Here is a 23992-nt window from a genome sequence, read left to right on the forward strand (position 1 = left end):
ACGGTAAGAAAGTTAACATGGCTACCGTGGTTGACTGTTCGAGCTGTTGGAAGACATTCACCAGACGTCTTAGAGGGCATGCGCGGAATGTTGTGTTGCCATTGCTATATGCAAATCATTACATTTCCTGTGACGGCATCATTAATAATGTCACGAGCAAATAACCTGCGGGACTTGTGAACAAAATAAATTCTAGTGACTTTGCTTCAGCGTGACAATTTTCTTTCCTTTTCGTTTTGTTACGTTTTTTATTTTCATCAGGTGCAACTGAAAATAACATCGACTGTTGATACTAGAATATCCAGGAGAGTGCCATCCACCTCGTCCTCTCATGTCAAGTTTGCGTTTACCTCAATGAAGAGCCCACACCTCAGTGTAAATTCACAAGCAAAAATATACAGGTATTTACTATATATATCTTTTTCCTTACAAAAAGGATGAAAATCCCCCCTAGGGGTTTTTCTATCCAAGAGGCACTTTTTTTTTCACTTTTTTGTCAATCTTGTGAAACTCTGTGACTCCACCCATTTCATTTTTGATTATTTGTTTAAAAAATAAACAAACATACAAACTGGAAAACAAAAGTGATGTTTATAGCGTATCGCTATATTATAGAAATCACAAAGACACCGGCTTTAAGTAAAACTATGAGGAATATTTATTTTAGCGGCTCCGTTTCTTTCATGAGCCACTTCAAAGCCATTTCCCTTTTCCGTCTTCTAAGCTCCGCTCCTATAACTTCTCTTGTCCTTTCATGATACTTATTTAACCAGTCGACCTGTAACAGAACAAGAAATGCAGTAGTAAACCTCGTCAAAAAAGCGTACGGGCCAAACTGGTTATTGGAACAAGACAATGGTCATCAGTTTAGTCTGAACATTTTTTAATCTTTGACAGTTACCTGCGACTTGCTCAACAACGACACGTCAATAAGTTTCCTTTGAAACGGTAACTGTGAAAGTTAAAAGACAAAAAAACAGTGTTAGAAATGTGTCCTCGAGTAGATACTATTGAATGGCCGCTTAAAAGAAGTTATATTTCCGTTTTGTTAGTGTAGAAATCTCGATCGGCCAAGTAAAACACGACTTCTAGTCTAATAGGAAAAGATAAAAAGATTATTTAGAACTGATACCTCGCTAACGTTGTTTCCTTGCCCCGAGAGCACAACTTATAAACCTAAATCATAGTTTCAGGGTTATAACTGAAGGAGAGGTACAGGTCTATGGATTGGTGGATTTTGGAAATACTTATGCCCGAAGTTCGGACTCAAAGCAGTATCTCAACGGGTTTGCAGATTGTTCTTTTGCAACAGATTGCAGTGGATCCTTTTTTTGCCTCGGATTTTGGATCTTCGCCTCATTTCAGAAAGGAATCCTTCAAACATCATGCTGGTACTCGCCTGTTTTATGTTTTGCTGATGTAGCATATGAAAAAATGCGTGAATACACATAATTAATTATTTTTCTAAGAGAGACAATGAGAGAAAGGAAATGACAGTTCTGGGATAATCCAAAACAGAGGATAAAAAATGTGTTTTGGGTCAAGCCCGGACCACCGTTTTTTTTAGTTCTTGACAATTTTCTTTGAGCTGAATCGGTCAATGCTTTCACAAGCTTATTATCAGACATTTGTTGTTGTTGAACTGAAAAAAATCAATCCATTTGTTTTACTCTTACAGGCAGCCCTTTAGGGCCGGGCCTCGAAAAGGCAATCTGTGTGTGTGTGTTTTGCTGCGTTTCACTTCGCTATGGTTTTGGTTGTGATTGATTAACGAGAGCCAAGCTTTTGGCCGGGGAGTGGAGCGCCATCAAAAAGAGTTAAAGAATTTGAGTGAGTGAGAATGATGATGGTTTCCCCTTCTGCGCCTGGCCGAAGGTCTCCGGTTCTGGTTCTAGTTACAATCCTCCCCCTCTGGGACCTAGATCCTTCGGAACTTCGGATTGCTTTCAAACATCTCTTTTTCTTTACCTCTCTCACTCTTCTGTTGCGTTCAGCAAGGTTTTTGCCAGCTGCGACAAGCCCTGACTCTTTATTTCATTTTGTATTATTTTTATCAGTTGAAGTCACCTGTTGAGCCTCTACGAGGTCCGGCTGAGGTTAACCGGAGCTTCTTCAGTCTTAGGTTCTTTGCCATCCATTATATTTGTTGATGCATAATTTTAACTTCTTATTAAGTACTTACACAAGTTCTCTCTCAAAAACTTATTCTAGTACTTACACAAGTTCTTATTAAGTACTTGCACCAGTTCTTATCAAGTACTTGATAAGAACTTAATCAGTTTCTTCACGAATGTATCTATTTCCTTATCGTTGACCAAGGGTACTTCAATATTTTTGACAGTGAGAAGAGCAACACTTGTGATTGCCATGTACTCTCCATACCTGAGACTCAATCCACTGGCAAGAATTCCGAGTTCTCTAGTTGCCATAAATTTATCATTCAAGTCCTTCAGAAGTTTTCTTTTACCAATAGGGAGAAAATGAGCTAATGCTTTAAATGAAAGCTGAAGAAATGTATCAACAATTGCATCGCAAGTCTTTGAGGACAATAAAGCTTCGTATCTCTCAAAGTACTTCTCAACATCTTGCTCAGTAAGCTTCTTGACTTGATCCTCAGATACACCAATCATTTTCTTCTCTTTGCCACTTGCAACGAGAACAGCGAGTCTTTCTCGATGTCGTGAATCACTGAAGGGTTCAATCTCGAGAATGTTCCGAACATCATTAAAAACGTCTTTTTTGTTGTCAGTCATCTCCATTTTAATTGAGAGATAGAAATATTTCCACGGAAGTTCAAGATCAATGTAATAAGGATGAGGAAGTGAGAATATGACATGAGAATACTTATCACTTTTTAGCTTCGTCATCAATTCTTTCTTTTTATCATTCATCAACTCACCCGCGTAATCCTCGAAAATGATCTTCGTATCCTTGGCTGATGTTGTGTAAAAGAGAACTGATACAGCAGTGTTCTCTCGGAATGGTTTTGCGATACTTGTCATGTTTTGTATGAGGACCCAAACGCTGTTTCCCTATGTCTTGCGCTGAATGCTACATTCACGGGTCCATTCCTCCCCTGCTTCACATCTCTCGAAGCAGCGCAGTCATCGAGAATGATCAGTGTATCAGTTCCCCTGTACACATAAGATAAGTAAGTCCTTCTCATTTGTTGTGGATGAATGTTGGACAGAGGAGAACGATGTAGTCAAACTTTCCTCGGAAGGTGGTGCTCAAGAGATTGACCAAGTATCTTGTCTTTCCTGAATTTTGTAGGTCCAACTATTGATGCATTGAAGAGGATATTATCAGGATTCATTTTTTTTTATTGATTCAATTGATAATGACCATGAGCAAAAGTTGCTATTCTGAGTTCTCTTATTCTTCTTCATCGTTCGCACTCAAAGTTATCTTGTTAATTAGTGAAGACTTATGTGATCTGATTACATTCATTTTCCTCGTTTGTATTTCTTCGCTGGATAGGCTCTTCTTGTAGTCTTCGTGAGTTATCCCCTTTTATTATTACAGTCATCTTAATCCCTTTGAACTTTTTCTCTTTTTATCCCTCAAACATCTTGTCGCTGTAGATTTTTGCTCTCATTCCAACAAACTCTCTAATGATCTTTCCACCAGCTTCATTCTTCATCATTCCCACGACCTTCTTATTTTTCCACTTGGGATCCCTGACACATGAGGGTATTTACTTGTGTCGAACTTATCTTCAACATCACCGCTTGTATTCTTGTACAGTTCTTCACTTTCAACCTCATACATCAAGCTGTCAGTGTCTGCGAGGAGACGCTTTACACAATCTCCATACTTCTTCATGATGTAGCTAAAATAGAAGTCATACACCAGAGTCTTGCTGATATCGATGATGCTCATTCCACAATAGACCGGCGTATCGAAATTAAGTTTTGTCTTCTTCACGTGAATCGCCAAATCTTTATTGAAAATCGACCGATGCTTAAAGTTTCGTTTCGCTGCAAGTTTCAATGCTATCTTTCTATCATTGACTAATCTCATATCTACTCGATTCCTGATGTTTTCCATAGTTTTTCCGAAGACTGTATTGTTCATCAACTAGAAAGACTCTTTCTCAATTTCATTTTTTGTATTTGCGCGCAGACTCGAGTTTAAGTCAATGTATATCCTCAGTCAAGGCTCTTCCTTCAAGCTTATTCCCCTATGAATCTTCTTAATCTTCAAACCGAGATCGAGACACTGTTTTAGTGTCTTGTGATGAACTACTTATCTCTCCTTATCATTCAGATTTGGAATAAGTTTTTCTACCCCATTGATCCTCAGTCTCTCAAGGACAAGTGGAATACTCAAGTTCCACATTAAGAATACAAGGAGTTTCTCTCCAGTTTTCAAAGTCAATCAAGCCTTCAGCTGGGCATCATAGCTGCATCCACTTGAAATTTCTAACATGAAGAGGCTGACACATTACCCCCGTATTTCGTTGTCTTTGATTCATCATAATTTTTATCCATGTATGGATAAATTGGCCGTGCAAAGCGATTTGAGATCATTGAGATTCCTCCCCGAATTCCTTTTTCAACCATCAGCAGGATGCCAGGGTCACCCAATAGCTCAAGCTCAACTCAGCATCCCTAGCCAATCCAGGAGCGGTGTAATACCAGGCAGGGTCGAGCGCTTTATTCTCGAGACAGACGTTCCAGAACTCTTCAAACACATCTGGAAGAAGGAGAACGTCTAGTTTGAGATAAAGGTCATGGTAATCACCCATCGTCTTTAATCCAAACTCTTTCTAGACCCTCTGTGCATGCTCATAGTCTTCATCAGGGATAACGCAATCGTTCAGCTTTGAATAGGACTCTTCCCTGGGGGGCAATTCTATTTCATGAAATTTATCAAAGCTGTTCATGTAGTCATATGGGTACACACCCTTCCTTAAGACCAACTTAATTGCAGCTACGCTGCCTGACCCTTCAAGGCCTGGCCGAAGGCTTTCAAGACTTTCCTGGTATGTCTCAGTTTATCATGACTCAAATTATTAACTAATTTATCGAGAGAAGAAGTAATTTCCTTGAATATTATCGAGATTCTTGATGAATAGATGGGAATCATAACCAGCCAAGTTGTGAATGATGACCGGAGTGAACTTCGGCTTCTTAAATTGTAGCTTACATTTGTAATTAACTTCACCACGATACTTCTCTGTGAAATGGTTTCTTAGAAATCTTCTTGATGTTTTCTGCAAGCATTTCAAGAATGATCTGACCGACTTCTTAATCCTCACTCTTTGCTCCGTAGATGACTGGCTCTAGTGAATAAAGTTTATCATCGAAAGAAACGATTTTATAGCTAAACTTGCATGGTTTGTGCTTTTGATACTGATTAGTGAAGCTCTTATCACCCCTCGGCTCGCATGTGTCAATCGGTTCTGTTATTGATTTAAGGTCCGCGTAAATTACGAATGAAACTCTTACAAAACGATTGTGATCCTTGAATTTGATAGCATGAAATGCAAATAAAAAACAAAATGCAAAAAAAAACCACACTAATGGTTGATTTGGGAAAGCTTTCCTTCAGCAGTTTACTTTCCTCTTCAATGCTTTTTGGGACACGAAAACGGTTAACTGCATTAGTTTCTGCCATAATCAAGCTCCGACTAACCACGGAGCAATTATCTTAATGAGTAAAGCCATAAAACCATAAATTTAGGATACAATTGGAAGTCCTCCAAGAAACCCAAAGAGACAAAAGATGAACGGTAGCTGATAATGATGTCCAAAATTATGCAACCAATAGAAAGTATGTAACAATAGTGTTCCGATTTAGGTGCTAGTTAATCTAGGCAGTTTGAGAAGAAATCTAAAAAACTCGTGCTTCGGGTTTGATCGTGGTATTCAAACAAATAAAAGCTCGATATTTGGATACCACGATCAAACCCTCGCACTTGTTTTTTATGTACTACCTGGAGCTTTCTTGCTAAAAGCATGGGAAACTGGATAAACTCTTCCTCTTTCAACTCTGAGCATAGTAGGTTTTCTGCCTGGGTATTCCAAATAAAGAATTTTCCCGAGCGCATCTGAGTGCAACTTTTGTAACTGATTCGCCTTCAGTGAAAGATAAATAAGCAGTTTTTGATGCTTTTTATTCTCCCTTGTTCATTGTCGTCGAAGCGTTCAAAATGTAAATGTAAATTTTTTTCTTTTTCTACCTATTTTTCATCTTCCTTTCTCTTTTAATACCATATCATTCTATTTAGGATGGTATTTGAGCGCCTAGCAAGGTTAAAAGTGACAGCTTTAAACAGCGTTGGATTTGGTAGAAATAATTATTTTAAAATCCAACGCTCCATCTAATTGATAAGCAATATTTGAAAATTTATTTTTCATTCGCTTCTGCAGTTTTTCGATGTTTGTCGAATGATATTGCATTAAAAGGCCTTTTTTTTCATAACTGCGTAGTTTTCTCATTATTTTGTGTTGCGATAGTGATTTTGGAACTGGTTTTTGAAAGGGCATATTTTGGGACAGATTTTGCTACAATTAGACGTAGCAAGTTCGCGGCTGGATATTTTTGGTTTAAAGCGAAACTGAAGCAAAAGAACTGCATTTTTAAATAGTATTAGGTAACCTCTAGTTGGAAGATAAAAATCGGCCGATTTTAATTTTTAGCCAGAAATCATCGGTCGTTTCTTAGGCGCAGGGCCTTTTAATGACTGTGTTGTGTTTGTGCCAGGATCTCGCTCACTCATCTTTGACTTGGCAGTTAGTGGTCATGCAAACAATTATATCGTGAAGGATGTCGCAAGAGCTCTTGTTGACAGGTTGACTGTGAAAATCGCAGGAGAAATCGTGTAGGACACCGATGGTTATGATCTATTCAAGCTATATGAGGACCTCCTCTTGACTGAGAACGAGATAGCAAGTATGTTCAGAGAGGGTATTCAGTCTGTTGATCTTTCGAAGATCAGATGCAGTGCTGAAGATAAGAAGAAATCAGGAATTGACAAGGAGAATAAGCTCAGTGATGTCTATCAGAACAAATATAGGATTCCATTGAATCGTGAGATTCTGAAGGATCATGGAGTGTTCTTCCCAAGAGCTCTTTCTGATGAGCTCCTTTTCGAACTCAGGCTTCCACCTGCCAGCAATGTTGTGATAGGATCTGACGAGACTCAGCTCGCCTATGAATTGAATAACATACAGCTTTAGTATGACGTCATTCACAGTCAAGAACCCACTGATGAGGCCTTGTCTAACTGAAAAAATGGAAAGAGATTCATGTACGTGCACGTAACTCATCTCAAGACAGTCCTAGTAGATAAGGGATCAGAAACGATCATCAATAAGAGCATCGGTGTTTCAGGGAGGTCAATGAAGGGACTTCTTTTATATGAGCCATATGTCGCTGGTGCTAAGGACAGAGAGAAGACATTTAATCCCGAAATCACTGATCGTCAATGGAATCCCAATTAAGGTTTACAGTCAAGGAATGGAGACAAAAGATAGGTGGGAAGAGCTCTTCAGAAGATTTGAAGAGGAAAACAGCGCGATAAATGCAACAGACTTTTATGCTGGAGACAGATTCGCTCTTTTCATCGATCTCAGGAGTATGAGAGACAGTGCTGTTAGTGGAAGTGGATTGAGATTGGTGAATACGAAAGAAGGAGTTCAGCTAGCAATTAACGAGAAAGCGTCAGGCTCAGGGAATGTAAAATGTGACATCTTTATCCTCTCAGATGTCAGCTCAACGTCATTAACCGTAAGCTTGAAAGCGTACGCGTGACCTATTAATGAGACAACTTCCCATTTATAGAGACACTGTTTTGACAGGAGAACAAATCAAAGCACATCACGACTTCTTTGCGAGAAGACACGACATTGCTGCTGATCCTATCGAATTATTGAATTTATCTAAATTTGTTCTGATTCTGAAGATTGACTAGTTCAAAAAATTATGATTTGAGATTTCTGCGCTTAACTCAGTAGTAGTTGTAAAATAATAGTTCTTGGACAATGCAAAACCAAGAAAAAGTGGTCCGGGCTTGACCCAAAACATTTTTTCTATGCTTGGTTTTGTACTGTCCCAGAACTGTCATTTCCTCTCTCTTTCTGACTGACCTCAAATATTCACGAGTTATGATTTTGAGCGTGTCAAACCAGAAAATGCATGAGCAAAAATTGTATGGGCGGCCCATTGAAATAGCTGGTTCCGCAAACCAATAAATGGACCACATAAACAAGTGACGTTACTTAATGGTAGTTACAAAAAAATCAGACTCATTTTTGCAATGAAAGAGCTACAATTGATTCCGTTCATATTTGCAAAACAAATAACTCACAATCGAAAAAGCTATGACAAACAAGGAAGGACGAGAAAAATAATTCATGTGAGAAGAATTACAGGAAAAACGTGACATTTGCTTAGTTGTCTACAGGGCGGAGTACTTACAAATGTAACTGGTTCGAACTCAAGATAGTCCACTCCATCGAAATGATACTGTTCAAAATACAAGAAGGAAATTTACATCGTATTACTACGCTGAAAAAAGAAAGTTATAACACTTGACAACCATTTCACATTTCTATAACATTACACGCACTCTGATAGATCAAAAATATATCGCTCAACTCTACTTACAACTCTTAATTTTTTATAAGATATTCTTCAAAAGTATAACACCCTCTTGTTACTGCAAAAGGAAAGCTTTTCACACGTGTTATGTTATCTTAGAGCTTATTTAATCCCAGGGAAGTCGGTTGCAGATTAGATGTTTGGTCCACGGGGCGAAAGGGTGGGGGAGTGACAAGCAAGTCTCAACGGTTATGGTGTTTTCGATCAGTTCAGGGGAGCATTTGATGAAATGCAACCCTGGCGGGATACGTTGAGATTTATGCGAGACCACACGATCACCAATGAGATAATGGCAAAAATGTTTAGAGTAAAGGAAAGTGCGGATTTGTACCAATTCTCTATTGCACACGTTCCTGCAACGTGGTCGATGAATGAAGATGAGTTTAAGTTAAGATAGCAAAAGTTTGCGAGATACAAACCTGTGAACTTCCACTGCTTTAGAGAAGCTACAAAAACAGGGAGATATGGTAGCCAATATTTACATTTTCGTTTGTTTTTCTACTTTTTCCAAGACTTGAACTAAATTAGAGTTCTTATGATACCAACATTTCCAAGACCCGATCATAACTACTTTTGAGGGAAAAAGAAAGTTAATCTTTTCTGACCTTTGTTTTGGCAACTTTCACAAGGACAGCTGTTTCAAGTCGAATTCCAAAGCGACCATCTTCATAATATCCCGGTTCTAAGGGAATAAATGCTCGGAGGTGAACGATCCTTTGTATTTCACTACTGAACCAGCCAATTTTCGACCGCGAAAAGTGCTCTTTACTTCTACATAATGTACTAAAAAGAAGCATTGATTGCGAAGCAATAAACTTTATATTTTGTCCAGAAAATGAGAATGAGCAATGTGTTGGGTCGAATAACAGTGTAAGAAACTATCCGTACTTAAAGTTAAGTTTTTATCAATTAGTCGTCATTAAATGGAATTTAAGGTAATGGATTTCGAAAGTGATTTTGGTAGCACTTGAACGATTCTTTTTGAGAATAATCCTATTCCTTAGACTTTTATCGAATGGAGTTAATTTAGGGTGCCAACTTTTTACATAAAATTTTGTTAGAAATGAAGCAAAAAACTTTATTCTCACACTTTCGGTTTTAGCGTTAGAATATAAGTAACACTGCATAAACAGAAAAAACGAACGCAACAGCCTCAAGTCCAGTCAGGTAAAATCGCTAATCACAGAATTGATCACAAAAACCAGAGCAACAATCACTAATCCTAAAAAAGACAGGGGAATTTTCAAAATGAAGGGATTTTTACTTTAGACATCTCTACCGGAGATGTAAATGTATTTGTTTTTTTCGAAAATTATAACAGTTATGATTGATTGGTAACAGGACCTTGTCCCGTCCTGTCCTCCCACTCAGTCAATAGGTACATATCATCGCACCTGGGTTTTTTATCGTTATTGGATTGTTCTTTTTTGGATAAATATATGCATATTTTCATATCAGAAACAGTAAAGCGTCTAAAGAATCAACATTTCATATGCATGAAGGTCGTCTTTCGATAGCATTTCAGAATTACTTAAAATTTTACCATGTACAACATGTGGCTTCGAACGGCTCAGTCCTGATAGTGATTGCGCCCAACCAGTGTCTTGGAGGCATGCACTCGAATCCCGTCGAAGCCTAAATTTCGGGCTTCTTTTCACAGTTGTTTGTATTAATGCCTCGATATAACTTAAGCATCACCACGTCACATTTATGTGACTCTTACCGTCAGATAAAATCATTCCAGGCATTAAAATTTTCTCGTCTTCGATAGGAAATCCTGGAGCTATACACTGGGGTCCTGCACGAGAATTGTAACGATGATTTAAAGGTAGTTAATGAATCATTAACAACTGCGTATCGGATCAGAGTCGGTAGAGGGTCCCCTCTATTTTCTCTAATACAATCAAACTCTCATCAGAGAAACAGTCATCGTCCCCGCAAAAAGGCATAATGTAATTTGAGATTCCCTCTGAAACCGAAGGCCAGTTAAATCCTGGCTAAACGATTTACAGATTATGGATTGTGACGCCGAGCGTAAATTTGAAAATCCCAGTGTAACAACGGAGGCTAATTCATTTGTGTATCTAGTGCTACATGATGTTAAAGGAGAGGGGGAAAGGACATTCATTTCGCTGTTTCGCACGACTAATAAAAAACTTTTTCACTTTGCAGTATGTGCCCTTGAAGGTCAGTTCCCTCTAGCTAGCGTAGCTGAGGATATTAGATGAAAAATGAAGATGGCGAAAAGGAGTTGCAAAGATCACAATTTTCTTCGCACCATTTTTGTCGAAAAACTATGCAGGTTTCGTTGGCTAAATTTGAACACGTTCAACCTGATGGAAATAAATTCAAAATTTGAGATATGGCCAATAGGATCATTAATCCATAATCTGCCAGCACTCTACGCTTATCTGAATATACAATAAATACTAAATGTGTCTTAGATAGGGTACCCTCGTGAATGTTTAGGAAGTGTCCTATTCCGTGTCCCGTGCCATGTCGATAATCCAGCCCCACTTTCCAAAGAGGTTGTCGTGCAAACACATCTAATGTCCTTCCTTGAAAACGAAGACAAAGTGTTCGATTAAGACTCGGTCATGTCCACATACAGTCGTTTCGATATTTATTCCTAACTTTCATGAATTTCGCCGCTAAATGAATTTAATACTCCAATCGGAAATGTATACGATGTAGTAACTGAATCGACAGTTGAGTCTAAATTCTAATTAGGGAACCCAGCATTTTCTCGTTGATGAGCGAAAGTAGTCTTTATTAAACGTGTCAGGTGGTGATTCTTCCACAAGAGGAGTGTAGATCATTTTATGTCAGCTGTATCTGACAATTTTCCTTCGAATACTGTCGTTGCTTTTTTTGAAATAGAGTCGGGGGATTATTCTATAATTTTCTCTAAGCCAAACGAGAGTTATAGTCAGTCACGCAAGTAACATTCAAAGCACTTGTCTTTTCTTCCATTTCAACTTTTTGTCGTTATTGTCTTTTCCTATTAAAATCGAAGGCCACTAAAGATTACGCGACGTTCATTTTATGAACACCTTAATTTCAGAATAGCTATTCAGTGGATTAGATTTAATCATAGTTCCACCAAAATATTTTGGTTGCATCACTAAGAGGCTAATACTCTCACTCGGCAGTGGAAGGGGTCGACCTGGGAGTATATCGAGTTCATTATAATGTCATGTCTGGACCCAAAAAAAAGAGTAGTTTCATTTCTCCTGAGACTATTGGGAAAACAAAACTAACTTCCCCTGCCAAAGCCGCCATAAACTTTTCATACTTTTTAACGGGGCTATGTGATACACTCTCCTGTAAAAACCAAAAAGCCAAGTCAAGTAAAAACTAATTTATCAATTGTGGGAGAAACAAAATCCAATTTGGACCTAAATCTGTGGGGATATGGACATGTACTGAGAACTGACTTCCTATTAGAAATTGTTTTAAACATGTGCTCGGTCCTTTGAACATTGTAATTAACAACAATCTCCTTTTTCGCTGTTCTACAATATTTACAGTAAAATACGCTCATTGTCTGAGTTCGACCACAACTGACCAACGAATGGCAAAAGAAGTTAGCCATATCCCGAAAAAGAACAACCTTTTACATCAGATAAGAGATGTAAGAATTTAAAAAAGTTAGATAAACCTATCGATCGTTGGAAAAAAATAAAATTTCTATTGAGCCATTAAACCATATTATAGAACATAATTAAGCAGCGGTCTTGGACGCACGCATTCGATACGATTCTCGAGAAGTCTCAAGAGGGGCACCAAGGTGTTTGGAAAAATACGAGGTAACTCACAAAATATCCGCTCGAATTATAGGTTAAATCAGCGAATAAAATGTGTGTGCACCTTTCTTTCTAATTAAATTTTACGGGCTTCAAACATAAACAGGACTAAATACAATACATAAACATTTCTCACCATACGTGTCATTGGGAAAAACTGCACTGGCAATGTCAATATGTCCCTTTAAGACTCTTGTGTAGCAATCCTGAAATTGCCATCATTCATTATCTTAGTCATGAGAAGAAAAAACGTTGTGCATGACGGGGTATGTCTGATAAGAATGGTAGTTGTAATTACGATGCTAATAATAATACTAATAATAGTCAAGCAAATGGTGGAAAACAGGCCAGAAAAGAGAAGTTGTCGGTGCCATCGTGACCCCATTGTCAAGTTGACTGAGCAAGAATGATAAAGTTAAAAAAAAAGTAAACCTAATAGGTACTTACTACAAAATGAAGTTCATGGATGCTGTGCTCTGAGGTAACCTCCATGATAAGGCTGGGTCTTAGTTGACATATACACGACTTTTCCTGCACTAAACAATCGCATTTCCGAACACATTTAGGTTGACAGGGACCTTGATATGTTGGCCTATCATGTTCATCCCATGGTGAAAGGAAAACGTTGAAAAAAGTGTTTTCAAAGGTAAAAATGTAGCACTAACCTTCTGGTGTTTGGTTGGAACTCCAAAATGAACCGTCCTTGTTGTGTCTGTTGTCCCATCTCTGGGCCAATAAAAGAACATTAAGAAACTTTTTAAACAACTTAGTCATTCGTATGAATCTGAAAACTGTATTTTAACACAATATGTACGCATCGTATGACCCGTATGGCCCCGCGGGTGCAATCTCAGAGAAAGCCATAGTAAAAGCCGACTTTTGTAGGGCCAGACGCGTTGAACACAGCGGTCAAACACTGCGCTTGCACGAGAGTTTGAAAACAATATTAAGAGGGATTTCCGAACGCGCGTCTAGCGTACAGCAAGGAGAAACAACATTATATTCCTAACTACTCCAATGTGCAAGACGAATGGAAAAAGGATTTTGGAGAAAGATCTTGGCTTTATTTCATCGTGAGATATCCCAACTGTTTTTAACGCGGACGCTTCGTTTCGGTAAAAAGGGAAATGACAGAACCTTTCTTCTACCCTTGCGGCAGTCTACTATAAACACGTTACAAAACAAAATTTTGGAAATTTTCAGCGTTTAGTGGTCTATGATAAAATGGTCATTTAATAAGTTTGGTCGGGACAGACGAAAAAATATTTGGCTCTCGGTCATGACGCACGGACCGAGCGAGGTCCGTGCGTCATGACCGAGAGCCAAATATTTTCCCGTCCGGGCCTCCCACTCAGTCAATAAGTACAATTATTTTGGGAAAACAAAAAGCCAGGAAAGCTTACAAGTACTGTCCTCCTGAATCCAACAAATAAACACTGCTTTTGTCGATCCGGGCGTTAGTAAATTGATTTGCTCTGTCGACGGATTAAAAAAAGAAGGTGATGAGATCGTTAGATCGTCTAAAGCATCTCACGTTTCTTTTCCTTGGGGTGTACCATGTTGATTGTTCAGCACGGTGAAAAGAAAAAGAAAAATTACAAGCGCGAAGTTAGTACTTAACATTATATAGCTTTAAAATGAAGCTCGAATATAATGCACACTGTCATTGATTGAAAGTGCGTGCTTTATCAGAGTACAAAACATGGAGCTGAGCTAAAGCTGTCACGCCATGTGCCAATTTGTACTATATTTATACCTATTTGTAAGAAACTTCAGGAAGTGCGGAGAAACACTCGACTTCGTCCGGTGTTTCCCCCTACACTTCTTTCGCGCTTCCTGCATGCTTTACAACAGAACAGAGTACAGTCAAAGCTTCTCTATTTGTTAACTAATTGATTTTTACGCACCAGTAGTTAATTTTGTTATTTTGAATTTCTTTCTTTACTTATGACACAATTCGCGCAGTCGCCACTAAATCATCCCCACGTCTTGTCAGTTGGCAAGGTTAAGCTGAATCAGACAGTCAACCAGCTCTAAATAACTAAATTTTTACATATCTTGGACCTACTTGTAATGGATTATGGCGCTGTTGGGTCCAAAGCCAGAAATTGTAGCAAAACTTGGACTCATAAAATTCTTCTCCAGCCTTTAACGAAAAAAGTTTTTAAGAATTATTAAAATTTTTGGAAGATTCTGCAGGTATAAATTTGCAAGTTCTATTTAAAGATAGACTATTTAGGCCACACGAAAGAACGCTGATCACGCCGCGCTGCAATTAATATTTAAAACTAAAAAAGAAGTCTAAACAATTCGTTTCATGCAAAAAGCATCATCAAACCTGAGGTAATTCATTTCGCTATTTCATATGATAGTTCTCTTACGTTCTAAAGTACAACAACTTTGCCTCAGTCGTCAATTCTGTCAGCTTTGTAGAATTCAATGAAATCTGCAAAAATAGCGATAAATACTGAGTAATAACTAAATTCTGAAACGGAAAATTAAACCTAGTATGGGCTAGTATTCGCTACCATCATCTATTACAATCGCCAAAATAAAATGTGTATTGTAGACATTAACCGTTGAGCTCAGTTTGATTTCAGTCATAGTTATGTCTGATTTATCTCCAGTTAACTTAGCCGCTGTGGAAAAATGAAAGTTCAAAAATTGAATTGGCTTGTTTCGATCATTTTTACTCTTGTCAGTCATTTGACGCCGTTTTGCATCACTCTAATTGTTTCTCAACTATCGAGACACACTGAAGAGATTTAATAAACTTCCTAATAACCTGTCTTTTTGTTGTTATTGTTGTTCCCAACGGTAAGTTAGGGATCCTCGTTTTTCCGTTTTCCCATGATTTATGCCCAGCGTGCTTCGCGCTAATTGCTCAAGTCAAAAGTGGTAAAAAATTCGGTCTGTTACCTACGGTTCGGACCTCCAACTAGGTTAGTGAGAAGTATTTCCTAATTACGAAAAATATGAAGCTATCGATATTTCTGAATAGAAATAAATATGTTAGACAGTCAAAGAGTTCAAATAGACAATAAGTTCATAACATATGATGTTGATGTGTTACCATGTGTAGATATGTTCTGGAGTCTGGCATTCAAAATTACTAATTTAATCAAACTTATGTGAGTCAAGGAACGAAGCTCTCTCTTTGTTGTTGAGGAATATTTCGTCCGTTTATGTTAGATGAGCTTGATTTAGGGAAGCATTTGAATAGTGTTCAGTAGATGCCAACTTTTCGTGGTATTGCTTATGGAGATCAAACAACACTGAAAATGGTTCGAACAAAGTTGAAATAAGACCTAGCATTTCAGTTTTCACGATTTTACCACGACCACTGAAAACCACTAAAAAGTAGAAGAAGCCCATTAAAAAGAAACCAACCCTTAGCCCTTTTAATACCTCACGTTCAATCCAAGCAAAGAACTGACAAAGCGCCGCGCAGTCCTTTACCTGCAAGGCCAAATAAATAGGTTCTGGCATGTTAAAGCAACACTCGTTAAAAAAATATAACCGTCTAATCTAATTGTACACGCACAGGCTACTTGATTCTCAGAAATATTTAGAGAGAGATTATCATTACTAAAAGATATTACTACTTTTTGCTATTAGGAAAGTACCTACATTGGCATTTTTCATTCCACGAATTTCTGTTGGATTTTTTATTGCTTTTGGTAAAGCAACTGGCGACTCGTCTATTAACAAATTTTCCTAAAAAATAATATAATAATGATGATAAAATATTTATAGAGCAAATTACAGTTAAGTATTATCAAATATGCTTTACAGGAACAAAAAAAGTCGAGGTACATGTTTAAAAAGGTAAGTCTTAAGACTACCTTCAAAAGTAGGTAAAGATTCATGGCCAGTGATGTCAAACATACGGAAGAAAGGAGGAAAGTGCCTTTGCTCCCAATGTGGGTAGCATTTTGCAACCAGGTCCCTCCAGCAGAAGCTTTTGATTGGACCGAAGCTCATATTTAGCAGAAATTTTACGATTAATAAGATTACAAACATAGTCGGGTGCTATGCGATATTTAATAGGTAGCCAATGAAGCTTGCACAACAGTGGTGTAATGTTGCTTAAAAAAAGGAATGATAAAAATGACGATAAGATTAATGCATAAAAACACATTACTAACTATAGTATGAATTCTTCTTAGTATGCGATTAGAGAACCTGGAAAATGAAAGAGCCGATGGTAAACGAGCTGGGAACGTGTTAGTTTTCGGTTTCAAGAATTAACAAATTCGGAATTAAAACAGCTACGAGAAAAAATGCGAAATTACCCAAAAAATAAAGAATGAACCAGTCTAAGTAAACGTCTATGGGAAGTGGATTTGTTCAGACATTGAACGGTTGATTGGAAATTTTTAGTGGCCCTCTGCCTGAATGAATAAACTAATTGTTAGATAAATTAGTCCAGCAGTAAAAACATACTCATTACACATAACATTACTGACGCACAGATACATATAACTGTGTGCGTTTGACGTTCGGCGTTGGTTTAACTTTAAGGTGCGACTCATTAAAATAGATATCGATTGAGTTCAAATGCTGACCTTGGGAATCTTCATCCTTATTCCGTGGCTTGAGGATGTGCTAACCTGAGTTCATAAAGACAAACGAGGTTTACCAATACAACTTGTATCGGTAAAAAGACTAAAAAAAAGAACAATCCTGCAATCGATTATGATTAGTTATGCATGTCAGCATAAGAATGCAACAAGAAAATGCAACAAACATTTTCAAGTCTTGCAGTTCTCTACAGTTGCTTGTAACACCATATGGAAACTTACTGAGTTATCCCGGTAACGTGGAGTGTTTTGGCAGAAAGCCTTTTATGGCTGGTCGTGGCTCTACTTACCAATATTTTAGCATTTTTGCATTCGGCTAGCGTTTTCACAACTTCCTTGATAGCATCATATGGCTTAAGTTGTACGCACAGGTGCTCTTCATTCCGGCCTTTACAACTTTTAACTTTCAGATGTCTTTTCACAGATGGCGTCACCTTGTCATTATCTACGAACAGTCTGCAAATGCGCGAGGCCAGTCAAATCAAGAAATTGTGAAAAAACATCCAAATTAGCGTAAGGTGGTTTAAAAGAGAGTCGTGAATTTTTAGGTACATCGATGATGTCAATAAAGATATTTTAAATTGAACTCACTTAAGAGGAAAACGAAAATCCCACGTAACGATGAGGCGTAACGTGAAAGTGACCTTCTCACGAGAAAAAGCTTTTTATTACAGTGATAAGATAGCCTGGTAATATCTTCAATATCAATAAAATACTTCTTTCTGAACCCTCTTTTAAAAATCTTGACTGCCTTTTACTACTATAATGTTACCAAAGTATTTCAATTGGTTTTTTCTTTTACTTTTCTTTGTTTTGTTTTGTTTTGTTCTTGGTTTAAAAGGCACTGATTTATTTTGTCATTTGCTTCATGTTACTGTGACAGTAGCCGACCCATCTTAAATCAAATCTCTTAGGAGGAAATGACCCCGCCAGATATAAGAAGAAATGAGAGATGTTACTTACGAGGCACTGTCCTTTGTAACTGTAACATAGGAGAAGAAAACTGGGGTATACTTGATATCAAATCCTCGGAGATTCAAAAGCCCTGAGAAAACAGTTGTAAATATAATTTACTGGATGGTACAATATTGAGGTCTCCTTAGAAAAATGGAACTTTGTCAGCTAAATTATCGATTCACCACATTTTATACATCAGTGGATATCAGTAAATTAATATTTGGGATAAAAGGAGAAATGTACTTCCTGGTGTACAAGTACTAAGATTAAGTGATTTCAAAAATAGAGGAAGGAATTATAAACAAGTTCGTGGAATCGAAAGAAAACTAGTGAGAGAGAAATCATATTTACCTTTGCCTGAATTAAAGAATGGGTTGCATTTAAACAAGACAGCCCTTTGCCCTCCTTCTCGCCAACTAATATAGGTTAGCGGCTCCAACACTCATACCGAAAATCGGGAAGCAATTGCATCAAAATAGGTCTGTTCGGCTTTCGTCGTACATTAACAAATACTTACACGCTATTTCATCCAGTTTTTCGATTACAACGGCAGTCGCTGACCTGGCCTTCAGGAAACCGCGTAAGGCTATGATTTTATCTTGCCAACTTCTACCTGAGGTTGATATAAGAATTCTATTTTTACCGTTACACTCAAAATAAACAATGGTATATCGGAAATGATATCTGCGGTAGGAGTTCACCGCCGCGTTCATTGGTTATAGAAAATCCTTTACTTGATCTTAACATGATTCTTAACAATACTTGTCACTCAGATTCGTGTCTATTTTTTTTCTTACTCATTTTTTTCTTTTATCACCCGGAGACGGTTTTTTTAAAACCCGTGAATTTTATTTTCTTTATGAGTGAGTTTAATTTGAGGGGAAGCTATAAAAGACCTATACCCAGACGGTGTGATGTCGCTTTCTTTTACTAGCCCACCCAGCACCGATTATTTTCTCGTTTTAGTGTTATTACTAATTTGTTTTTTATGCCATACCTGAGTAAGAAATATCGAGGACAATTAACTTCCTTGGTTGTGGCTGTGGTCTGGATGGCCAAACAAGATCAACCAGGTTTTGTTTGACAGGAATCAATTCGATGTTATGTTCCTTGAGCTCCTGGTGACATGAAATTGCCTTAGTAAACTCATAATAATCTCGCTTAAGTTCATTCTGATGTTTGTAAAGAGAGAAACAACCCGGTATTTTAAACTATACAGTTCTAAGACAAAGTCTTACACAATGTTGAAAAAAAAGTAATGAACGGTAACTGGAGAAAAACTTTGAGCTGAGCTCTATGCTACAGTTATTCACTTAAATCGTTCCTTGAAAGAAAGAAGTAATAATTAGTTTTTTTGTATAGACAATGGGGCAAACATTAACTAGATTAAAGCAATAAAGCACACGAATGTCATAACTACCTTTGGCCCCTAACGAAATTTGTCTGTTACTGCGCTCCGGTTTGCTTTGTTTTGTTTTGTTTTTTGTTGTTGTTGTTGTTTTTGTTTTGAAGAATGTGTCCTTTTTTCGAGGGGAAGGATACATGGTTTGTTTCGGAGAGCACCTGGTTTGGTCCATCCTTTATAGACACCTCATTATTCAGCTATCCAAAGTCAATTAAAAGAAATATTCAACTTTACCTTAAACATTCGATCCCACTCACCTGCAGTGATTCAACCGACACGGGAAAATTAAGATGATGTCATACATTTATATGCTTACGTACAGTTGTAGTTGTTAATTGTCATGGCTATGAACTGCGCATTTGTAGACCTCATTACGATACAAAGATACCGATTCACTTCAATTCTATGGCCATCCAAAGCTTGATTGAGAAGGGAACACAAAGCGACAGTAATATACATACTGGAATTCCGCGTTAAATGTAAACGGTTGGAGGAGTTTTGTTTTGCGGATTGGAAATCAAGGTTTTCGCGTTGTGCGGGAACAAATTTTGTGGTTTGAGAATGAATCAAACTTCTGTCCAAGACAAATTATGTGCACAATCTTTTCAAGCAGTAGAACGTTCAAAAAACTGTTGATATTTCGAGTAAATCCTAATATAAAGATGTAAATGGACTCTTGATTCACACAGAATATAATAACATTTGGTAGTGATTTTTCTATTTTTCCGCCTTGTTTCAGGGGGAAAAGGAAAATCCACCATAATTAAAAGCTAGGATAATACTCCTCTTTACCAGGTTTTGCAACTAACTTAATGTTTGTATGCTACTCGTGGTAAGGTTAGTAAAATTAACCCCTTCTGTGGGCTAATGTAACTGGGATGAACTATGTTCGAGCCTTAAGTACTTTTCGAGAGTTAAAATTTGGCTTAAACGCGAATATCTGAGAAAAACTGAGAACTTTTGATAAACCTTTCAGAAACGGACATTATCCTACGATACTGCAACATTTTATTAAAAAATCCAGCGGGGGTTTATCTAGTTCTGTCTTTCTTTCTTTTCCTTACCGTGCTTACTAGGCTTCTAAAAACAAATTGATTGACAAACTATGAATAAAAAATGATCAAAACGTGCAAGTGAGAAAGCACCGTTTTTCGCAAGCAGAACTTTCGCCTTTCTCTCTACAATACATATCGATTATACTGAGTAGAGTACTAGGTAGAATACTAAGTAGAGTAAGAAAAATGATAAATTTTGAGCTAGGTCGTGAAATGAACGGGATGTTATTTCTCTTGTCACGGGAATGGGGCAAAATTAAGTGAGAGTCTTCGAAGATCAAAATCTACATAAATCTTCCTTCCTATTCTATCATACTAATTTGTAATGCTTTATTTTGCTATAAAGTGGAATTCCCACCCTCTTAACCAAACAAAAGCCATCTTTCTAATGTTCGAATATTGTGTAAAACATCAAAAACAAAGGCAACTTACACACGGAAATAAGAAAAGGATCAACTCCCACGCTGGACCCCTTTGGCAGGCTCTGAAATGGTTAAAATGGTTAAAAGACTACGTTGAAATAATATCCTATATCCTAGGTCCTTCATCTATTTTTTTGACTTGCTCTTTTGAATAAACGACCTCATTTCAATCTCTCGGAGAGATAATTCCAATGAAGGGCTGAAAGGACTGACCTTTGTAGCTCAAATCAATATAAAACTGTTACTCACGTCAAGTAGCCATTGGGAAAGACTTGGAGTTCCTTTCATTCCTATTGTAATTAAAATATGATCCCTCATACCTTGTTGACCTTTCAATTTCAACGTAAAAAGTCTAAAAAGTAAATATGTACGTCACCAGTTTAAGCGTCAAATCCCTGAGATATGAAACCTCTGCAATTTTCCAATGCAGATAATGTTGATAGCTCGTACAAAGGAACAATAAGTTATTTAAAAGAAGATGCTAAAAATGAGTCCAATCAACGACATTCTCTTAAGGACTTAGGACGCTCTTCCACCAAGCTATAGGGGACTTGTGCCAAGCTAGGTCCTTTAACTAGTGGTAAATAAGTCCATCGTGCCAAAATTACCGCATACTGTGAGGTTAGTAATGTCGATATAGGTGGTGCTTAAGCGTAATCATGATGTAAATGAAGATGGTAAACGTTAGGCGTTAAATGTTAATAATTCTATCTTCCTGCGTGGATAGAAATGCCGCTATGTGATACTTATCGGCAATGATGATAATGAAAGTTGTATATGATGTGAAGCAAATCATAACTCACCCTCTTTTTGTACAATCCAGTTACAGTCTAATTCCATTTCTGCTTGAAGAAAATATCTTCCGTCTGTCCAGAGAGCAGCCTTTGCGTACGTTATGATAGCGGTCCCTGAAGATATGCAAATTTATAATACAAAAGTGGCGAAAAGAGATAATGGAAAGAGAAAATGATCCAGTTATGCAGTTCCCATTTTTGTTTGACTCTTTCTTTTGACTTGTTATTTTCTTCTTGGTATACGAATAGTTCTCTCTCCTATAATGCGTTTTTCTATGGGTAAGCTTCATTTGCATCCTTACCATGAGATCCACTGAATCCAGAAATAAACTCCCTTCGTTGATACTGTGGCGCAACATCTTCGCTCTGGAAAATAAATTAAAAGTATGAATAAGATGGCTTCAGTGAAAAGTGCTACCCGTTATCTACCTCGAGAGTTATTGGATGAAACCCCCCCAACCCCCCCCCCCCCCCCCCCATGTAGGAGAGTAAGAGATCTGCTCACCGAAAATTCTTATCAAATTCATTCAAATGCAACTAAGAATTTTTGCTTTCACTCAGTTTTTCCTCATCCAGAGTGTTATTTGCTTCGAGAAAGGAGATGTAACGATGGTAATATCCGCGTCACATTTTTTTCGATTTCCGTGAATGGACACATACGATAAGGCTGTTGCCTTGGCTTTTTATTTCTAGGTTTTTTTTTCTGCTATCTATATAGCAGTTTAAAAGGCAGTCGTGGTTGTCGTCATCCACTAGACATGGGTTTAAGCTACCTCGCTTTTTATCTCTTCATTCGATCTTTATAGCTGAGAACTGTGGATTTCCTTAGGGTCTCAACAGGTCCAATTTTTAATCATTACTTGTCTCTCTCCTTCATGAAAAGTAATTTAAACTTCTGAATAATAAAAAAGAAACATATATGAACAAACGAACAAGATGCGCGGTTACCTGGTGTGCGTCCATAGAGGGTACGATATAGGCTTGTATTCTTGATCTTCTCATCACGCTTCTTAAATCTGACAACTGTTTTGTAGTATTAACTGAAGAGCGTGGTAAAAGCTAGATGGTTAATGAAATGGAACAGCTACATTATTTACAAATGACGAGAAAATAGCCCGGGGAATCTGATCAACTCCAGGAAGCGCTTGCTGGACCTTGTAGGAAATGGATGCAAAGCAGTAGCTCTCGGAATATTTTCACATTTTCGTCTTTACCAACCTGAGATTTCCCTTCCAAACATATACGTCGCTTCAAAGAATCTTTAAAGGAAGAAGCATCTGGAATCTCCGCCATTCCTTAAATAGCACATCTCACCAAGTCAGTAGTTCAAATACATGACGAGTGTAAACAATACAATAAGTCGTTGGATGAATTTCAATCGTGACCGTTGAAATTGCAAGTCGTAAAACGACGAAAGGACAATGAACTAACCTATAGTAACAAGTAAACTGAGAATACTAGAGAAAAAAACCACCATTCTAACTCCTGAAATCACCTCCTGTGCAGAAGTCTTTAATTTCCCATTTTCTCTCTTCGTTATTTTCAGTTTATAGTAGAAGAATCAGTGAAGTGTGATATGCGAAGCAGAGGGCACCAGATACTCACTACTGGTACCAGCTAACTAACCTGGCAATTAATTGAAATTCGTCAAAAGAATTCGGAGAACAGATTTTAACTTGAATAACTAACTTTCTTCTTAACTTTTAGAGTAGTAAAAATGTCAAAATAAGCCTCCTCGAAGTTTTCATAACCCGATCTTACCTCAGTATCATATGGGAAAACCCCTAACGAAAACTTGGGGTGCGTCAGTGTCATGAATACTTGCGAACATAACTGTTATTGTGCCGCGCACTAATTTTTTTATTGAAGATTGTGATATGTAGCATGAAAAGGAAATAAAAACAAGATAAAGCGAAAGGAAAGGGTTTAAAGAGAAAAGGTTGCGATTCCTTTAACGTTTTTGTCCCGAATTTTTGTTTTTGCTGTGGTATTCATTGATAATAGATGAACAAAAAGTCAACTCAGTGGTGTCGATGTCATTGGCAAAGGAGAAGGAGAGATCTGTTACTATGGTTTCTTTTGCTATAAATGACATTGAGCCGAGATGAAATAGCCTTCCTAAGTATTCAGAGGGTTGTGTGTCCTTATTGAACTTTAGAAAATTTGCATTAACTTTCTTAAAGGCCAACACTTTCTAGTCCTTACTATTCAAACTCTCTAATTGTTATTTTTAAGGTTTCTTGAATCAATATTTGTATATGAAGTCAATGAAAATATTTACGACGCTATTGTTGTTGTTGCACAGGTAGCCCAGGCTCGCGAAATGAACCATCTTAAATATGCAAATATCATTACTTTGG

At 37.6% G+C, this 23992-nt stretch overlaps 1 protein-coding gene across 1 annotated transcript; it reads right to left on the minus strand.

Annotated features, from left to right (window-relative positions):
- Positions 1-634: 634 nt before the first annotated feature.
- LOC131773914 (xaa-Pro aminopeptidase 1) lies at positions 635-23169 on the minus strand. Its single transcript, XM_066172210.1, has 26 exons — positions 23064-23169; positions 22851-22927; positions 22581-22691; positions 21935-21998; positions 21642-21746; positions 21088-21128; positions 20849-20900; positions 19596-19618; positions 18954-19074; positions 18474-18569; positions 17963-18044; positions 17290-17455; positions 16985-17029; positions 16047-16133; positions 15825-15875; positions 14798-14862; positions 14485-14562; positions 13820-13891; positions 13082-13142; positions 12553-12622; positions 11064-11168; positions 10334-10408; positions 9216-9292; positions 8428-8475; positions 902-952; positions 635-778 (listed from the first exon to the last, which is right to left on the minus strand). The coding sequence occupies exons 1-26, from the start codon at positions 23107-23109 to the stop codon at positions 659-661; spliced, it is 1989 nt and encodes a 662-aa protein (XP_066028307.1). The 5' UTR covers positions 23110-23169; the 3' UTR covers positions 635-658.
- Between the last annotated feature and the right edge of the window lie 823 nt (positions 23170-23992).

Source organism: Pocillopora verrucosa, chromosome 9, assembly GCF_036669915.1.
Source record: "Pocillopora verrucosa isolate sample1 chromosome 9, ASM3666991v2, whole genome shotgun sequence".
Lineage (NCBI taxonomy): Eukaryota > Metazoa > Cnidaria > Anthozoa > Scleractinia > Pocilloporidae > Pocillopora > Pocillopora verrucosa.